This window comes from Harmonia axyridis, chromosome 2 (assembly GCF_914767665.1).
Source record: "Harmonia axyridis chromosome 2, icHarAxyr1.1, whole genome shotgun sequence".
Classification (NCBI taxonomy): domain Eukaryota; kingdom Metazoa; phylum Arthropoda; class Insecta; order Coleoptera; family Coccinellidae; genus Harmonia; species Harmonia axyridis.
Genome location: NC_059502.1, coordinates 35,415,726 through 35,436,752, shown reverse-complemented (window position 1 = coordinate 35,436,752; position 21,027 = coordinate 35,415,726). Strand labels below are relative to the sequence as shown.

The following is a 21,027-nucleotide window of genomic DNA, read 5'->3' as shown; positions in this document are numbered from 1 at the left end:
TTAAGCGTCAAATAAAGAAAGCCCTGGCGTAAAGTCAAGAACTTTTGATGAGCACTCGTTAATTCATCCAGCAATTGCGACCTAAGATACCACAAACAGTAAACAAGGTCTCTAATGGGACAATTTGTGCTCAAAAGTTCCTGATTTCACCCTAGTGCTTTCTTCATTTCAATTAATTTAATCTAACTACCGTCTCAGTTCGTAATGAGTTTTGGTAATTATACTATTACCACAGCAATATCATTGATTAATTGCATATGCAGTGATAATACACTCATCATTAAAATGAGTAGCGCCATCTATAAAAAGAAAGATAATTTTGGTCAATAGTTTTAGACATCTTAGCTAATATACTTAATGATATTAATCCTAGCAAAGATTTTTCACAAGTGAAACATCTTTGCACGCACCCTAGCATCGAAATCGAAGTGGAGATCAAACTAAGTTTAGCCGGCTGATCAATTCAGCAGTCAGTCTTAAACCTTTTCAAAAGATAGTAGACTTATCAATATTTATTGATAGATATATATATTCAATATACTGTCGATTAAAGCATCTTTCAAAAATTCATCATAAAATTTTGTTATTCTGTGATTTCTACACAAAAAATGATATTCATTTGACAGATGTCTCAGAGAGTCTATGAATTTTGTAAATTGTGTTTATTATTCTATGAAATGGTGTTTTGGTTGCATGTAGGGTTTGGTTAACAAGTTTATTGATAGAATAATACGAGAAATACATTCTGCGAAAAATATTTGAATGGAAAACTATAAATTTATACTATAATGTTCCTGAATAATTGAATTAATTTTTTTTCACAAAAGACTGATTTTTGATAATGGACTCAAAAAATAAGAATGGAAGTGTAGATACTGAAAACTTGAACTTGGATTTAATGGGAGATGATTTGAAACTTGTAGATGAAGTGAATTATGAGAGTGATGTCTCGTCTACGAGTTCTGAAAGTTCTAGTGCTCCAAGCATTAGTTCAGTAAGTAGTGGTTCCTCTAGGGGGCGACGCTCTAAGCACAAAAGAGAAAGATCCAGGGACAAGAGCCCATCACCTCCAAATAAAAGAATTCGATCAAAAGAAAGCAAAGCCAAGTCATACGATTTTTTGACTAAATTGAACTATTTATTTAGAGGTGCTCGTTTTTTTGTAATTAAATCGAACAATGCAGAAAATATTACCTTGTCAAAAGCTAAAGGTGTATGGTCGACTCTTCCACAGAACGAATCCAACTTAAATAAAGCCTTCAGGGAATCTAGAAATGTTTTGTTAGTATTTTCAGTAAAGGAGAGTGGAAAATTTGCAGGATTTGCAAGGTTACATGGAGAATCTAGACATGATCTACCACCAATTTCATGGGTTCTACCACCAGGTTTATCTGCTAAAGCATTGGGTGGAGTATTCAAGGTGGACTGGATTTGTCGTAAAGAGTTACCTTTTTCTAGTACTATGCATTTATATAATCCTTGGAATGATGGGAAACCTGTAAAAATTGGCAGAGATGGCCAAGAAATTGAACCTAGGGTAGCTGAGGAGTTATGTCGTTTATTTCCTCAAGATGAAGGAATTGAAATAACTCCTATTTTGAGGTAAACCTTTTTATCTATGTAAAATGTATACAGTACATACTTGCTGAAATATGTTGTTTGAAAATTTTAGAAAAAAATAAATGTGTTATTCTTTAATTTCAGATTAGCTAAGGAATCTTCTAAAAGATTAAATGATAGGAACAGGGATGGATACCGTCATCCTAAGACTAGGATGCCAATTGCTGCTAGAAATCCTTTTGGATATAGAGGAAATAGGGCAATGTCTCGTAGAAAAAATTTTTTATCTACTAGAGGACTGACTTCATCATCATATAGAAGGTCCCCATCACCTAGGCATAGGGATAGGTAAATAATTATGCTTTCTGAACAATTTCAACTGAACTATAAGAATTGTTATTCAAGATGTAGCACATGAACAGTATATCAATCAAAGAAAAATAATGTTTCTCAAATTAAATTGGTATAATCTGATTTAGTAGCTTTTTGAGTATAATTTCAAAACAAATTTAACGTAAAAAATGTAGGTAAGAAACTTCAATTTCAGAAATTAGTATTTCTAAAAAGAACTGTTCAAGTATTTTAAATTTGAGTGATTTTTTTCATTGAATTTAGATACAAGACAAATAATAGAACTGAAACAATAAAAGAGAATACATTCCACAAATATTTTACATTTTGCCTAATGATGCTAAATTAATTAGTTATTTATAATACAAGTGCAGAAGGCATGAGTCCAAAATTCAAAAAACAAGTCACGATGTGGCTTGTTTTTGAATGAACGAGTGATAGAAGGAGTCATCTGAATGAATATTATACATTATTTTCTCCAATTCACTGAATTTTTAATGAAATTAATGGAATATTTCCATAAACATTGTTTAGTAATTTTTACATTGAAAATGTTAGTTGGCAGAACAGTTTTCTTCGTAACAAATCTGACAAATTATAGATAAATCTATGGCAGGAGAGTTCCAAGTACCAACATAACAAGCTCTCATTTAAATTCAAGAGTACTGTGGAGAAATTAGAGTTGATTTTCTATGAATACAAGTAGTGCTTATCTCGTACAAAATCACTACATCTGTTTACAAACTTCGAATCTGGGAAGAATATGGTAAAAGCTAAGTGGTACTAGTAATCACAGAAAATCAACTCCAATTTCTCCACAGCACTCTTGACCATGAATTTAAATTAACGCATTTTACAATAATAAAATATAACCATGAAATCTGTTCCAATCTGCGATATTCCGGCACGATTTTTATTATTATTATTGCATTGCAGTAGGCAATTTAACCGATTGACTGCTATGTCCCAACTGATGAATTAAGAAGATATTCTACTCTTGAAGATATTCACACTTGTTGCATTTACCGCACTATTGTCCAGAGAATTCCATCTGTCCACTACACGGTTAGTGACGAAATTTTTCCGCACATTCAATCTGCAGCGTTCAGCTAAAAGTTTGTAGTCGTGACCCCTTAGGTTTCGATTTGATTTCATATGGAAAATTTCCATGTTACACAGGTAGTAACCGCGAAGTATCTTGAATGTTTGGATAATGTCGCCTCTGATTCTTCTGTCATATAGGGAAGTCAAGTTTATTATACTGAGCCTTTCTTCATATGAATTATTTCGAAGTGATGTAGGGATTTTGGTGAACCTTCTTTGGACTTTCTCCAGAACATCAATGTTCTTCTTCAGATGAGGAGACCATGCAACCACAGCGTGTTCCAAATGTGGGCGTATATATGTTTTATAAATTTTCAGCAATATATTCTCATTTATTTCTTTGAAGGCTTTACGTAAGAGATTTTGTTGTACAAGATGTGGCAATATGAACGGAAAAACCATGGAATTAGAGAACACATTTTCAATTGATAACAAAGATTATACAGTAATAAACCAAAGGACGACTTTAACAAAAAATGAACCTTGGCCACGATGCTTTTTAGTCACCAATAAACTACTGACGTCAGTCACCAAAGTTGTAAAGTGAACAATAGACGATCAACTTGTAGAATTTTCTATGAAACATTTTATGATACCACCAGAATAACATGGTTTCATTTGCGGTCACTCCTCTCTTACAAATCTTCTGACATGCCTGTCTGACAGAACTAAGTCTTATGTCCGAAACAGTGGATGTAATATCTGACTTTTCCAAAGCCTTCAATAGAATGCTCCACAGATGACTATTTCCTTGCATATTGAGCTTGTCTTGCCTACTTTTTGCATGACACCAAGTATTATAATAACTCTCCAATTACATCACTCTGACATATTGGGTCAATGGTGTTCTACTTGGTTGTTACCTTTAATGATTAGTGTTCAGTTCTCCATATTGGTAGCCAAGTAGATGGTAAAATTTTGTCACTGTCCTCCCACCATTCTGATCTTGGAATAACCATTATGGTCCATATATATATATTTGATTATGAGTAAAATGAAACAGATGGTTTTTACTATTTTACTAATATTATTGCATGGCTGCAACTTCAAGACATTTATTTCAATTTATTGGTTCACTATTCACTTACAGTCCTATATAATCTATAACAATGCCATACATCAACTGTTTATGGAGTATGTAAGTCCTACTATTTTCTTAATAACTTAGTGTATTGAAGAATGACGTTTTGCATTTACTAACTCTTAGCTTATTACAGGTACAATTTATTCAGAGATGTCCCAAGAACATACACAGCTGCTGCTGCAGAAGCTTTTGTTGCAGATTACATGAGAACCATGCAGCATCAGTTACCTCCATTGCCCTATGTTCCACCCCCTGGACTATATTCAAGCGCTTCATATGATCCAATTCCACCACCTCCACGATATTATGAAGGACTGCCACTACCCGATTATAATATCAGCTCTAGAGTTAATTTGTACTCTGAAGAAAGGTGAGAAGAATATTTTGAATTTGTAAAAGTGTGAATTTGAAAATATATATTTTTTATATATCATAAAAAAGAAAAATTGTCTGCAAAATTTTCAATTGGTTTTAAAGTTTATTACTAGGCAATTTCGGGAATGATATTTGTTGAAAAAATCGCAAACCAAATTGTGTGATTTTAACAAAACAAATATCATTAGAAAAATGACTATTTTCAACTAATATGATACTTTGCTTGCTTTTTCTCAATCAATAACATCATATTTTTCATGAATTTTCAGCCAAGGTAAGTTTTGGCACTAGAAATCGAGACGTTGCTATTCTATTTTGCTAGTTTATATGACTAGAGTAAAATGATCATTATTATTTCACTATAGACATTATTGACCATATATTTATTTAAGATATTTAGGCTTTATTTAGTCATAATTAAAAAGTGAACAAGTATCAGATTTATTACTCATTTTCATTAGTTTTATTAGCGGTAAAATTATTCAAAAGGATATTCATTAACACAGTTCCAAATAATTTTTTTGAATTTTTGCAGGTCCTATGATAGGTCTGTAGATGAATTTTTATGGAGGACCAATGAACGCTCAAGAGAAAGAGACCGTGATAGAGAAAGGGAAAGTCGTCAGCGTTATAGAGATAGGAGATAAGATTTTGATAATACATAGGAGATGGACTATTTTATCAGAATTTATTTGCAAATTTCGTTACATCTTCATTTTGTATTATCCTGGATGTTCTTCGATGTAAAAATATTGATTTGTATAAATCTTATCTGATTTTTATAGTTTATAGGTATAATGAAATAATTTAAAATGATTTTCAATTTGTATATTACACATATTTCTCATAAGTGTGTTTTCATTTAGGTGATCAATATTTGTAGGTTTTTTTTTCATGGCGCCGTCATTTCTGCTTATTTGTCTGATCAATTCTTCAGCAATATAAAAAGTTGTTGAGAAAATAAGCAAAATGCTTAAGTACTGAAAGCAGAGTAGAACTTCACCCAGATTTACAGAATCTAATAAATTGTTTAAGGAGTCTCTCATATCTATGAGAGTTATTTTTCAGATTTTGAGCGTCCTCAAATTCAATTATGTTAGTCCTTCATATACACGATTACTCTAGAAACTGTCAGCGTAGGTTCGGTCATGGTAAAGTTCTGTTAATGGGTGAAATCTGACTAGGGGTTTCGTAAATATTGCCCTAAGAATTTTTTTCTTGATAATCAAAAAAACTACTAATTTGATCTAGATTTTACATTTAGATGTAGAATACTAATTTCAAGCTTTGTGCAAAAATGTGTATTGAACGCTTCAAAAGAACCATAGAAAATTCAAGTATTTGCTTTAAATTTTTATAATTAAATGAAACATCCTAAACTTTCAGTGACAACAGATTCGACCGCTATGAAATTTCTTATGGTTGTAGATGTATAATAACAATTTCAAGCATGATACGAAATTTTAATTTGAGATTTACCAGTAATTTCAGTTTGATATTTATTTATTCCTGGGGAATAATGGGCTCTCATTTTACCCCCATGTCTGTTATTTTCGAATTTTGATGAAGAATACGAAGTTAAAAACACATCTGTCCAGCCAGCTGTCGTGTACACCAGGGGTCTGCAAGCCGCATACGACCCTTTAACCACCAATATAATTTTTGGAAAAAATGTTTGTTCTCTGGCATCATTGTTTTTATAGCATGTCAATAAAAAATAAATTTTTCCTATATTTATTTACAATAATATTTATACTCGTATATGATATAAAAGCACTATTCAAGTTACATTTGAATGTGCGGTCCACATAAAATATTTTAATTTGAAAATGGCCCGTCGTCCAAAAAAGGTTGCTGACTCCTGGTGTACACCATAACTTTTGAAGGAAATAAGCAAGGGACTTGAAATTTTCAGAATCCGAATCTCTGAGTTAAGTCTTAATGGCAAAATCTGGTAGGTGGTTCTGGAGTTATACCCATATGAATTTTGTTTTCTCAATTATTAAAAAAATACTCATCTGATTAAACTGAAATCTGGAAATTAGTTTTAGAATAGTGAGACAAATGTATATGTAAAATTCTGTGAGTATTGAATCATTGATAGTTCAAATAAGAATTGTGTTCTGTGAAATTTCTAATATCCTTTCAGGCATTCGAAAAAACTCAATTTTTATCATTTCAGTATGTCTCGTTGAAGCCTCTGATTTTGAACAACACTATATGAAAAGGGGAGGTATTTTATTACTCGTAAATGGTACACGGGATATTGATAATCCATACCCGAAATTTCATCTTTCTCAGATTCCAAGTACCGAAGTGATGAATGTTTAATTGAAGCTAAGTTTTGTACAAAAAAAAAGAAATAAATCATTCAAATACTCGAAAACCGCTAGATATAGGGACAAAGAAGTTAATACATAAATAATCAAGTAGGTTAATTACGGCAAACCGAAAAAAGGAATATACAAAGTGTTCTTTTTGAAAATCAAATAAGTACTTTTTGGTATAAAAGGGCAACACCGCAGCGCTGAAATTTTTTTAAGATCCTACACAATGAACTAAATTTTGAAAAAATTTCACCGCAAAAGTCCAGGATACCATCGACTGTGGCCCACCCAGTGTACACCTCCAAAGGGTGCATCAATATTGAAGAAATGCTCATCACTTTTTCCTAGTTTCTTTCGATATCCTTTTTTTATGATTCTGAGGATGCCATCAACTCAAAATTCTACGAGAGGCTTGAAATAGTTATTCTTTATGTACATGCAAAATGTTAACTCTGTTCAATTTGTTGTCTGGTCTTGATGCTTAACCTGATTGGAGATGTACCTAATAACGAAAATATCGGGTATTCTTTTCCAACACTCTTTTTGGATTTGAATGATTCTGATGTGATCATCTTGTAATTTCGAACGAAGTTTGTAATTGTTTTTGTCACTTATTATACGTATAATATAATGCAATATTTCATTTTGATCGAATTGGTATTGTTTTTAAAGGAAAATATATTTTTTTTTAATTTGCCGCCGTAGTCTTCAGTCTATTAAGCCTGGTGGTTAATCCGCCACTGGGACGAATAGTATACAGACATCATAACGAAATGATTGATTTTTTTTCCCTAAAAAATATAAACATATGCTGGGAAAATTAACCATTTTCTTAGGTACGTCATTTTGTTGTTTCGCAAAATGATCTTGCAGGATTTTTATTAAATTTCATATTAATTCTTCACTATCAACAAAATCCTAAGTTAAAAAATATGACTTCCAAACTGGAATCTTTATCGATGGACAATTTTTAATTTTGAAAATTCAAGGAATATAACAATCATTTGGGGACATTTATTCAGACATTTTTTATCTACTTATTGCAATTTATTTTTGTGCTTCAATTTAATTTTTTACTATACATACAGATTCAAGAAAATTGAAAAAAGAAGGAAAATATTTTTTTGTATTCATATTCTATTATTTATAATAACAAAAAACTTTAGTGATCGCAAAGAGACTGCTGTTTACTTTTTGTTTATTAATAACTGAATTTGACTGAGATACCTTAACCACACTAATGTGTCTTTTACAGAGAAGAAATATAAAAATTAATGGCACAATTTAATAATTATAATGTCATTTAGTAGTGACAGAGATTTCAAGAGTGCGCGCCAATTTAGACATTTGTTCGATTTGTTGTATTGGTTGCCAGGGCGTGCAGTACATGCGCATTGAATACCGTGCTCCGGTTGTTGCTCTCCACTGTGCTCTCGGGACGGTCTTCAAAAGCCGATATTATTGAAACCTGTCCAGGTGATTGTTTTCATATCACATAAGAGGAAATTGTTATTCATTTATAATGAAGGCTTCCCGGTAAATTGCTCGTCTGCAAGTGACATGAATTGTTTGCTAAAACAGTGATCTTGGAATTTGTGCAATATGGTTTTTTGTGTGTATTTATCATGATAATTTAAGGACTGACAGTTGTGTTGTAAAGCCTTCATTTTTAGCTAATTGTTATCGGGGATGTGAACTGGAGATTAAGAAAGGTAAATTATGACGATTTTATTCATTGGTTCTTGATTTTATATATTTTTCCATTCATTATACCGGCAATTCTTGTGTGATCTGCTTTGTATCTTTTAGCGGTTACCCCAATTCATAGGAATTTTACTCATTACTATTCTCGAGGTATTTAGGTCATTTATTTGGAGTTTAATTTGTTAGTATTCAGAAAGGTTACTAATCAGTTTTGCTTGATTGAATACTTCCGGAAACAAACTATCATTTCGACAAGTCCTTGGTGAGATCAAGTACCTCCATAATTTTGCAAGTTAACTTAATGTCAATGGTGAGGTCAAGTTCACGTTACCTTCCTCACCCATAATTTTGTGTTACGTTTTGGCCCCCTAACGTTCCTTTAAAACTACCTCCCTACAACCATACAAATATAAGCGTTTTAATCCTTTCATGTGAACTTTGTGCTAAGACTTACTACAAATAGCTATTTTTAAATCTGAGATTTTGTTTCGTTTCAGGATTGGATTTCAAATATTTTCATTCCAGATTAAATGAAACTTTCATTTTTTCATTCCGCTATTATTATTCATATCATTATTTCATTAAGATTTTATGTAATTTTCGTCTTTCACAATATCTCCTCTATTCATTCTTACAAATGGTAAAACTCATTAAGACAGGAAATGTTTAATGTCCATCTACTTTGTTGTCATGTTTAAGCTCCTGTTCCAGTGAGCATTCTATTCTCTGATTCAGCATTGACACCTCGTCCTATGTTGTTCCTTTTTCTTCACTATTTATACCCCCGTGTTGTTTTTTCAATAGATTCTCCAATTACCTTCAAACCTTAAATTCAAATCTTCTCAGCCATTTTTTTCATTTTCTCATAAAAAACCTGCAATAATGGGTTGGGCATCCATGGTATCAAATGTAATCAATCATTCTCTTATCTGCTGAACTCCAAACAAACTCTTAAAATATTGAAACCCATACTACTCTAGAGGATACTACACTAGCTTAGACTTTGAAGGCAGATCTAAAGAACAACTTGGAAATGCACTGAAAACCCCAAAATGCTTCAGATAGATAAAATATTCTTAGTGAGTTTTAAGAAATAGAGCTTTATCTTACAAAAATTGAAAGGTTTATAATTTTTGGTTTAGATTTCCTGAAATAAAATGCAGATTTAAAGATTTTTTTTTGATTATTTTTTGAGAGGAAAACGTTTATTTTTATATTCACTTAGCGAATGAAAATTTTCTGTATTTTGTATAAGAATTACATTCTTTGGACTGATATGCTGATAAAATGACATATAGAGTATATGATAAGTAATGTTCCGATGTTGAAAACCATTTTTCATCTTATAGATTTATTGATCGTTATCTTTTTACATTCTGTTGCTCCCTATAGAAACTGTAGTACAGTATTGCGATTTTGTTTTTTTTTTCTGGTTTGTCCTCTATAGTTGGGGTACTTATATAGATTCTGATGTAACATTTCAATAAATTATGATTGTCTTGGGGATTATGTTTCTGGAAAAATAACCCTGTTTTAACAACTTTATGCTATATGTAGGTACATGGTTTATGGAAGGTTTTTACGGGCGTGACAGCAGCAACGGACCTAGCAACGGTTCTCTTAATCCGTTCTTCAGAACAGTTCTTCTTCTAAGGGCTCTACCAGGGATTTTGGAAGGAGGATTGAATCATTTTCGACTCGAATCGATTATAAAATATCTTTTGAACACGTTCTATATGGTGAAATGATATTTACCCCCTTGTTATCCCCTACCTACCCCCCGAAGTTTGAAAAATTCGGTAGTCGGCTAAATTGACCGTTGCTGGGGATTTTTTGATGCGAATCGATTGTTTCGATCGAAGTGAACACGACCTGTTTGGTGAAATAATTTGTGACCCCCAAAAAAACTCCCTAATCACCCCTCAAAGTTTGAAAAATTCAGTAGTCGGCTAAATTGACCGTTGCTGGGGATTTTTTGATGCGAATCGATTGCTTCAATCGAGTTGAACACAACCTATATAGTGAAATAATTTGTGACCCCCAAAAAACCCCCTACGCACCCCTCGAAGTTTGGAATATTCGGTGTTCGGCTGAATTGACCGTTGCTGGGGATTTTTTCATGCGAATCGATTGCTTCAATCGAGTTGAACACGACCTATATGGTGAAATAATTTGTGACGCCCAAAAAAACTCCCTAATCACCCCTCAAAGTTTGAAAAATTCAGTAGTCGGCCAAATTGACCGTTGCTGGGGATTCTTTGATGCGAATCGATTGCTTCAATCGAGTTGAACACAACCTATATAGTAAAATAATTTGTGACCCCCAAAAAAACTCCCTACGCACCTCTCGAAGTTTGGAAAATTCGGTGTTCGGCTGAATTGACCGTTGCTGGGGATTTTTTTATGCGAATCGATTGCTTCAATCGAGTTGAACACGACCTATATAGTGAAATAATTTGTGACCCCCAAAAAAACCCCCTACGCACCCCTCGAAGTTTGGAAAATTCGATGTTCGGCTGAATTGACCGTTGCTGGGGATTCTTTGATGCGAATCGATTGCTTGAGTCGAGTTGAACACAACCTATATAGTAAAATAATTTGTGACCCCCAAAAAAACCCCCTACGCACCCCTCGAAGTTTGGAAAATTCGGTGTTCGGCTGAATTGACCGTTGCTGGGGATTCTTTGAAGCGAATCGATTGCTTCAATCAACAAACCCCCTGTTTGTTTGGGGGGTCACAAATTATTTCACCATATAGGTCGTGTTCAACTCGATCGTAACAATCGATTCGCATCAAAAAATCCCCAGCAACGGTCAATTTAGTCAACCACCGAATTTTTCAATCTTCGGGGGGTTGGTAGGGGGTTTGTTTGGGGGTCACAAATTATTTCACTATATGGGTCGTGTTCATCTCGATCGAAACAATCGATTGGCATCAAAAAATTTTCAGCAACGGTCAATTTAGTCGACCACCGAATTTTTCAATCTTCGGGGGGTAGGTAGGGGATAACAAGGGGGTAAATATCATTTCACCATATAGAACGTGTTCAAAAGATATTTTATAATCGATTCGAGTCGAAAATGTGTCAATCCTCCTTCCAAAATCCCTGGTAGAGCCCTTAGAAGAAGAACTGTTCTGAAGAACAGATGAAGAGAACCGTTGCTAGGTCCGTTGCTGCTGTCACGCCCGTAAGGTTTTTTCATTATTTGTTTTTTTTTATTTACAACTTCTTTTAAGTAAGCAGTAAAGTTTTCTCATTCTTAAATCCAAATTCTATGCACAACTTGATTTACTCACAATCTTCCAAATGCTGAGAGGTCTTGGAGAGTAAAATTAAGTTTTGTATATTAATAAGCATAGGTGTCATTGAAACTTCTATATTTCAATGTAATTTGTAGTACCAGTAAAAGATTATTAACTTGTGTAACATTACTGTTTTTAAATCTGTAGGAATAAGTTGCAAATTCAATATTGTTCTCTTATTTTTGTTTCCATTTTTTCCTTCATAGCTCTGTTAGGAATCAATTAGAAATTTGCAAGTGTCAATATAGCATATGCTTCAATTGACTTACTGTTAAATGAGTCATAAAAACTACTTGCAGCCTTCTCTTGTGTATTCCTACCTCTCTAATCCAATCATAAATATTGATTCTCATTTGGAATTGTTTTTGGGTGCTTTTTCAGTTGCCTCAAACATGACGTTTTGAATTTTCTGAACTGAAATATTGTATAATTACTTAGTTGATAGGCATCACTTCTTTCAGCAACTGTATGTTCCAAAACTGTTAATTATGATACAGTTGGATAACTTTCCACCCAGTCTACCTCAATCTAAAACTACTTCATTGTTTGAAATCACCCAGGGCTCCCCTATCTGTTCAAATGGTAACCACATCTTCAATATTATCTACAGTGTGTATTGTTTATTTTTAATCAACACCATTACTACCTCATTCATTTGATAACCGCTGATAAGGTATTTTTTGGTAAAATATAGCTTGCAGTAATATGGATGAATATGCCTACAGTTTTTTAAAAAGATGTTTCCTTATTCCATTGCTTTACAATTTGTTCATTTCTTTATGATTTTCTTGTTTATTATTGGAAATTAATATTGATGTGGATCATTCTTAATCTTATCATAATTCAAATAAAACGATTTGAGACATTGCAACCTGGCCAGATTGATATGTTTCAGACTCTCGTTTTGCAATCCTCGTTTCATTCATGATATCATTTTAGTAAAGAAAAACGCATTCAGAGGGAAGATCCAGGTTGAACTTACCACCATTGTAAAAACCTAAATGATATAAAGAATATTTTTCCGTAGGCTAGTTAAAATGCATAATTTTAAAAACATTCTTCTTTTGTTATATTTGTTTTCTTCTGAAATAGTGATGAGTGGAGCAGGACTTTTTGAAAATGCATCTAGAAAGTATAGACACTTCAGTAGGAGTTTTTAAATTAAGTTTTCAAAAATAGTATTTTAAATTTCGAATTGCATTATTTCAGCTGCACAAATTGGCAATAACGTTTTGTAGGATAGCTTATACAGAATATACTTCATTATGTATGTGTTTCTAAATGTGCTGTTTGTCATTCTAACCAAACACTTTGTTTTGTTTTGAGTTATGGAATATGTTCCCTTTTTTTCTATACTCCTTACCGTTATCTTTGTTTACCTAATCAACGTAAAGATTTGATGTCCTTCAATATCCTGGTAATCTGTAGTCGATATTACCATGTGGTGCAATGGAAATCGATCACTTTGAATTTTAAGTAGAAGGTTGAAATGGAATGTTTGAAATGTGACATTTTAATGATACTAAATTGAAATGACTTAATATTCGTTTGAAGAAAGAATGCAATGCTTTATTAACGTCATTGACGACCTCCTTGGGTTTCCATGAATGAGTAGGGTAGAGAACAAAAGATCTATATGGTCGCAGTTCCCGAAAGGCTTACTGTACCACAACGACCCCAGTTCAAATAATAATATAAGAAGAAATGCGCATATATCTGACAGTGGCCCTTATAATACCCCATTCAAGCTAGTAGAACCACTTTGGAATTTTCGATTTTTTTTGCCATAATTTTGGGCTATTTTATTAGCCTACTAAGACATTTTTTGATCTCCAGTTTAAATAGATATAATGGGTTCTTCTTGATTCACTTTAAACAATTTATATGGAAAATTTGTTTGCATCCTAATATTAAGCTCACGTTTGAACCTAATGCCAAATTTCGGAATTGAAAAAAAAATCTGCGAGTTAAGGGTGAATATAGAAGAACCCATGATGTTTCGTTAGGTAATAAATTAGCCGTAATGAAGCCTAAAATTGCTATGTATGAAAGTTTTTCTGAGAAGTTTTTTGATGTCTTTAAAAAAATCCTGGGTTCTACTCCATGGTTCTACATCCCAAGGTGGGTCTTGTCCGACTGTACTGTTCGTCTTCACTTTTGCCGATCCTCCATCAGTGCTGGGTCTTCTTCTATCCCTATAGCCCTTGGATATGCGTTGATGTTGTCACATATTATGATGATATGAAATTATTCATATACATTCGATTTGCATTTGGTACTGCGAGTTAAGAAACTAGAAGAACCCATGATATCCCGTTAAACTGGAGAGTAAAAGATTCAAGTCAATTTATTCTGAGGAGTTTCTTTATGGTTGGGTTATGTTAGCTTAATGGTAAAAGTTGCAGAACCCAGAATTTGTTTTAAGAACGTAAGATCAGAAATTTGGCAGTGGGTTCAAACCTCGGTTCTAACATCAGCCTAAAATGAGCCTTGAATTATGGTGTAATACCATTCTGCATAAAAAATCTATCAGTTTGTTGGTTCTGCAAGGTTAACGTTAAGCTAGCAGATCCCGTGATTACTCCCACAATTGAAGAACAAAACATTTTTCAATGGGGTGATAAATTAATCAGAAATTATGGCCAGAAGAAATTGGAAATTCCTAAGTGGTTCTGCTAATTTAATTTGGGTCCTTATAATATAAAATTACAAATGAATACTAAAGAATGCTGAAATAGCAAAATATAACGACGACAATCTCGAATCCTGGATTAGAAATACAAAAAAAAAAGTTCAAGCAAAATGAACGACAATATATGCAGTGAACTTCTAGCTAAATCAAGCATTGACGCGATCATTCCTGGCAATGGAAATCGAAAAGTGCTGGTTAATCGAATAACATGTATAACCAAGGAGCTTTGAAATCAAGGGCATATAACAGGGTATCAATGAATTCAGATATATTACAATAAAAAGTTTTAAGCATAAAAAATGAATCATCAGATCGACTCCATCTCTCAGAAAAGCACATCAAAGTCACTACAAAACATCATCTTGATTTAAGCCTTAGGTTTATAAATTTCACTCATAGGAGGAGGTAGATATCAAAGAGTCTTTACAACGTTTGAAAGGTGTGTAATGTAAAATTTGAAATCCAATATTGGCCCCCACAAGACCCAGGTCTAATCAGCAAAGCACATTTTTCCTTAAGAAATCGACTTTATTTGTCAAGATGGTCACCTTCAAGAGTGATATATGTGCTCTAACGCTTATCTAACTTTTCAATAACTTTTTTGTAGAAAGATTCGTCTTTACTTTCGAAATAGGCTTCATCCTCAGAAATCATTTCTTTGGAGAATCTTTTAAAACTTGTCGTGGAGCAGAATCTGAATAGCACGTTATCAAGCCATTGTTTTCTTACACAGTATTTTTTCCTATCAAAATTCAAGCAACTATTTTCTATCCATTTCTCAAACAACAAAAAATTTAGCCTCACTTAGCCTTGATATCTCGATCCAGACTCAGATCTATATACAGCCGTATTTGTAGAAAACAATATTATGACCTTATCGTCCATTTTGATTTTGAAATGTCTACTATATGTAAAGGAAATTAAAAAAAAATGCGTACAGTTGTCTAGTTTTCATAACTATAGAACCAGAAGTGAGAGAACATTGTATGTTCCCAAGCATAGAACAACAAAGTTAGAGATGTCTCCTATGTGTCAATGTGCTAAATCTATAACCATTTGCCCAACAATATTAGATCTCTTGTTTTTAATAAATTAAAACATAATTAAACATTAAAACATATTGTTAAAAAGTTATTATTGAATAGATGTTATTATACAGTGAACGATTACCTCAATAATGTTATGGTGATTAGCTGATTATTTTTTCTCTTTATCTGAGAGGATTAATAAATTATTATTATTATTCCAGATAACACCGTCTGCAAACAATGGACGACAAGAAGGGCTCACGCTACGTCAGCTCGAAAGTTTCCGAAATCGCCAACAGGTTTCAACAGAATCAGTGCCAGAACAAGAAGGAGGAGATCATGGCGCCCGCCCTCACGACCAAGGTGAAGACGGCCAAGTTCGGCGGCAACCACGCGGACAGGATCAACGAGAGCGCGGACTTGCCGAACCCGCTCGTGCGCACGGAATCGCACGTGACGCGTTTCAACCACGCGCGCGCGCTCTTCGAGAAGTTGGGCGAGGAGAACAGTCGCAACAGCAGGCGGGATGCGCAGAGCCGCGCCGCGCCGCTACAGTCGACCAAGAGCGCCTCGAGCGTGTTGGACGCGTCTGCGCGGTCGCGTAGCAGTTCGGCCAATAGCGAGCCCGCGGTGGGCCCACGCGATTGTAAGTCCTTCGAGTTCGAGAGCGCTTCGTCTAGGAGCCCCTCGCCGCCACTGCCGCTGCTGCCGTCTTCCAACAGGATCGAGACGGTCGATAATGAAAATAAATTTAGGTGAGTCCAGGTTACTCTATGTTCACAGGAATTTAACACTCTGGCGATTAATAAATTGAACGTTGAAAAAATTATGTTGTGACTTAATTCTTCAATTGAGGGGTTACATGTTTGTAACACATATTTTATAGTCGTCATTTCAATTTCGGAGCAAAAAAAAGACAACACTAATTTGAAGTCGGGTGCTTGGCTTTCATGAAACAATCACCCTTCCAGACCTTAAAACAACTGGGTCAAAACAAAGGCAGGGTTCTTGTTTTATTAACTGTTATAAGTCCATCGGCGAACCTTCCCATTGCCGAGATGATGAAGTAAACTAGCATCAAGAAAACCATCACTACTAAACTTAGTAGAAAATGAGATTGGGAAAGGAAGTACACAATCCAGGATCTCAAAAATTAAATGGTACACAGATGGCTCTGAAACCACTACGGGAACTGGCGCTGGAGTATTTGGGACCGACATCAACTGCTCACTATCGTCAGACCGCTGTCTTTCAGGCAGATATAGTTGTAACAGAAACACGTGTGGAAATTAACCTAGTAAGAAATACTTATCAGAAATGTGATATAGCGGTAAATTCTGACAGCCAGACTGCAATCAAAGCATTGAGCTCATATATCATCGTTTCTGAGATGATATTGGAGTTCCGAAATAAACCCAACGAAATAGACAAGAATAGTCTGAGGTCCCGGTGACTCGGGAACTAAAGGAATCGAAGAGGCCAACACACTTGCCAGAAAAAAAGCACAAACTCCTTTCACTGGTATAGGCAAATATATCAACAAGAAAGAGAAACATTCTGGCGGAATCTTCCATGGTGGGATCATTCCAAAAAATTTCTTCGAAACTTTGACACACCGAGATCTGAGAAGTATCTGGATCTCAGCAAGAATATGCTACATCTCCTCAATAGATTTCTTACAGGGCGTTGTCGCCTTGGGAAGCACCCCATGATAATGGATTTAGCAGAAGACGACGATTGCAAATTCTGTGGGGAGGAGGAAGAAATTTCCTATCACCTGGTGACGGAATGCCTCGCCATCATTATCCAACGAAAAATATGCTTTGGATGAGAAACTTGTAGCGTGAGGTAGTAGTCTCTTCGAAACCATTCCAGATACTGGAGTTCATTAGAATTCTGGAAATGGAGGGCGAGCTGTATATCACGCAAAGGCGAGAATGGCACAATAGACCATTATATCGCAGTGCAATGGAACCCCTTTAAATATTTTTTATTAAAATTCATCGCTGAGAATCTATAACTATCTGAAGATATTTCATAAGGTGGAGTTAACAGTTGTTGGTTCTAGAAATCGCACCTCTCCAAATAATTTTTAGTATTTAAAACTATAACTTCTCTTTTCGTTTGAAGATTGGCATAATTAGTTATTAATGAAATCGTGTTCGAATCATTTCGAATGATATTGCTTTTATTCATTTTGTATTTGTTTTGAATGAAAATCGTAAAAAAATTATGGTCCTAAGAACTAATTCGCTATTGACAATTTTTATATTCCATTAAGTTGAGTAAAAATAACTATTGGTATCATCAATATTTCAGCTTGAATGCCAGAGGTATTCGGAAACTACCCACTCAATGTATGCAAATCATTTTAGAAGATTAGACCGAATTGAACAACATCGCATTAGAAATCAATTAAAATAATCGGTCAAGAACTTTTTAAAATAAACGGATTATATTCCCAAAAACTTCACCAAACAGTTGTTATCCTATCCACCTTGTGGATCATTTTCAAATGGTTTGGAACTCCCACCACCAACTCAAACTCACCTCATTACTCTCTACAGTGACTTTATCCTAACGATATTACGATATTTACCTTTAATTCATCTTTGCAGCGAAACATTCCATATATCAAACGAGACCAAGAGCAAAATCAACGGCGTCGATCACAACAAGACGTCGAAGACCGCCGCCATGAACACGACTTATGAAGAGCCCAGCAACCATCAGAACGAACAGAATGGCAACGTTCCACAGCAACAGCTCGACGATCGGAACGTGTCGAAACCGGTCCTGATGCGTAAACCAGACAGGCCGGACAAGCCGGAGCGCAGGCTGAACAGCAAGGAACTGATAGAGAAACAGCGCAATTGGACCTCGCACTTTTCGAAGTCGCGCTCTAACCGGTATAGCAGTGATCCCAATAGGCAGACGGAGGTCAAGTTGCCCACGGCGAGAACCGCGGGCGATACGAACGTTGGCGACAACCGGACGAATTCTTCGGCGTCGTCCGTAGCGATCAGAAGTCAATCCTTCAACAACAAGATCCGCAGTCCCCCTACGTCGCCGCCTCCACCCCCGGTACGTACCGAGGCGTCGAGACGGCCCAACGCCGGCCGCAAGGAGAGGCCGGCGTCGGTGATTCCCACGCCTTACAAAAGTCCCGTCGCTAGTCCAACGAAGGAGACGGTACAACCTGCGGATCCCAAGAAGGGACCCCTGTGTAAGTCCGAGGAAAACTGTTCGACGCAGAGGGCGACGTCGAACAATGACTACATTTTCAAGAATAACGCTTACGTGCAGAGTATCAACAATTTTTGTCTGCATCCACCGCCCGTACCGATTGGTGGGGTTGCTAATAAGACGGTAGCGTCGGAGGAGCAAGAGGTGAACAAGGAAAGTCTATCGGCTACGTCTGAAAGCCTGTCGTCTTTGAGCCCTCCAAGCAGTCCTAGCAGGGTGAGAAGCGAGAACGAGAAACAGGAACAAGAGGCGAACGAGAAATCGCAACTGAATTTGGGTGAGTTGATTTTAGGTTTAGGGTTCCGATACACATCGACCTATTGACATTCTCATATAATTTAAAAATTTTTCCTCAATTCAAAGAACAAAGTTGAAAATTGTATTATCCCTCTACGATTGCATGTTTCCACGTTTTCCAGAGTCAACTCTTGTAACGCCAATGCTGTGTATGGGGTCGGTACGTCGACGTGTGTCTGTACTCTTAAATTGAGAACGTATTATTGAAGTTGAAGGATGTTTATATGGAAGACAGTAAAATATGGTTATTTTATGATGAAATTGAGGTGTAGTTGGAAAAATTAAAATACCCTCTCTTTTTGGGTATTGATGACTGGCACTGATTTTAGATCAGTGCTGCAGACTACATATGAAAACATCAATAATTATTCGTTCAGATTCTATTCTACTTATTTACTCATTTACTATTATCATACCTTACAATTTATATTTATTGCAAACAAATATAAATTGTAAGGAATTCCACTGAAGGAAAACATAAAATATTTGCTAAAAATCCAAATACAATGAAAGGTAAAAAACCAGCGGGACCAAACTGCTCTTACATCACAATTCAAAACTTATCAATACTATAAAAAGCACATTTGAAGCAGCAGACTCTTGATTCTTTGATTGAATATATCTGTGGGCAAGTCTTTTTATCAACCCTCAAAATTAAGGAGTAATTTTCCAAAAATAATATTTGTATTGGTATTTATCTCTCTGAACAAGAATAACATTGATTTGAGGGTTCTTTGGTATAACCATAAACTTGATCTTCTTAGCATTCAAAGTACGTTTCCTCGCCAGTCCAGGCCAAACTCCCCAGGAGATATCCCGATCGTCTAACAAGGTGGCTATTATGATTGTATCATCTGCATATTTCTGATGAAGTTCCCGTTCATTATTATTGCTCTGCTTTCGTTCTCTAAAGCGGATTTTACGATTTCCTCTGAGTAGATATTGAACAGTACCGGCGAAAGTACGCATCCTTGTCTAATTCCACGTTTCAATTTGATCTCTGTAGATTGTTGATAACCTACTTTGACAACTGTTTTTTTGGTTGAAGTATAGTTTCGAGATAATTCTGATGTCCTTGTTGTCCAGGTTTTTCTCTTTGAGGATGTTGAATGCCTTGTTGTAATCTATGAAACATGGTTGCTTCATATCCATGCAGCGCTGACCTAACACGTTAACCGCAAGCGAAGCTTCCTTTGTACCGAGTCCGCCTCTAAAGCTAAACTGAGTTGCACCTATTTCATCCTCCAATTTTCTATAACCATATGATGGATAATCTTGAGAAGAATTTTTCAGAGTATGAATCATCATACTTATTGTACGGTAGTTACTGCATCTTTTAGCGCCAGTCTTTTTTGAAAGTAAGAGTGACAAATGTGGAAACCAGCCACTCTAAGAAATGTGTTGTAGACTTTATTGAACAGGTTGACCAGAACATCGATAAGTTTCAAGGTTTCGCCAATATTCTAGACGCATAAGCTAATCCTGATGTGCTATATGCATGATAAAGGGTCTTGAATGAGATTTAATCTGTAAAATCTCGAGAAATTCTCTCTATGAATCCTCCATTTGCAAGAAAAGGTGGTATCAATATGAGGCATAAATTAAAGGGTTGAATCAAAAGTCGCCCCCAAATTAGTCAAATTCACTGCACGTTGGAGCAAGTTGCGCGCTTCTGTTTAACTGAAAAAAATTATTTTCATTTTGCGTAAAGGACGTAGCTTTACATTTCTTAGCGTTCAGGGGCAATTGGTTTTTCACACCACTCTTCAACGCGTTGTAAATTAAAAAAAAAGCAATGCAATGCATTCTTTACTTCCTAAGTACATCTTGAAATAATCCACATAGAACAAGCAGCCTTATCATTAATAAAAATTATGAAGATAAGTAGCCCAAGATTATTTCCCTGTGGGACTCCGGAAAACACTGCAGATTTGACACCGTTAAACTCGATATAT

The 21,027-nt window shown here is 35.1% G+C and overlaps 2 protein-coding genes and 1 long non-coding RNA gene across 5 annotated transcripts in view; 2 read left to right on the top strand and 1 right to left on the bottom strand.

Annotated features, from left to right (window-relative positions):
• The first annotated feature begins 661 nt into the window (after positions 1-661).
• On the top strand, positions 662-5,324 carry LOC123673224 (YTH domain-containing protein 1). The gene is made up of 4 exons (XM_045607694.1): positions 662-1,602; positions 1,705-1,908; positions 4,233-4,469; positions 5,010-5,324. The coding sequence occupies exons 1-4, from the start codon at positions 842-844 to the stop codon at positions 5,119-5,121; spliced, it is 1,314 nt and encodes a 437-aa protein (XP_045463650.1). The 5' UTR covers positions 662-841; the 3' UTR covers positions 5,122-5,324.
• A 2,863-nt stretch (positions 5,325-8,187) lies between these two features.
• The window catches only part of LOC123673221, a 54,970-nt gene continuing 42,130 nt past the window's right edge, over positions 8,188-21,027 (top strand). For 2 of the 3 annotated variants that reach the window (XM_045607692.1, XM_045607693.1), the window contains exons 1-3: positions 8,188-8,513; positions 15,751-16,284; positions 18,148-19,052. In XM_045607692.1, the coding sequence (XP_045463648.1) occupies positions 15,770-16,284; positions 18,148-19,052 (1,420 nt within the window). In that variant the 5' untranslated portion in view covers positions 8,188-8,513; positions 15,751-15,769. The remainder of the gene's footprint in view (positions 8,514-15,750; positions 16,285-18,147; positions 19,053-21,027) is intronic. The other variant, XM_045607691.1, reaches the window with a different exon arrangement.
• LOC123673223 lies at positions 9,840-13,089 on the bottom strand. Its single transcript, XR_006746447.1, has 2 exons — positions 11,804-13,089; positions 9,840-10,019 (listed from the first exon to the last, which is right to left on the bottom strand). It is a non-coding gene; the product is annotated as an uncharacterized LOC123673223 (long non-coding RNA).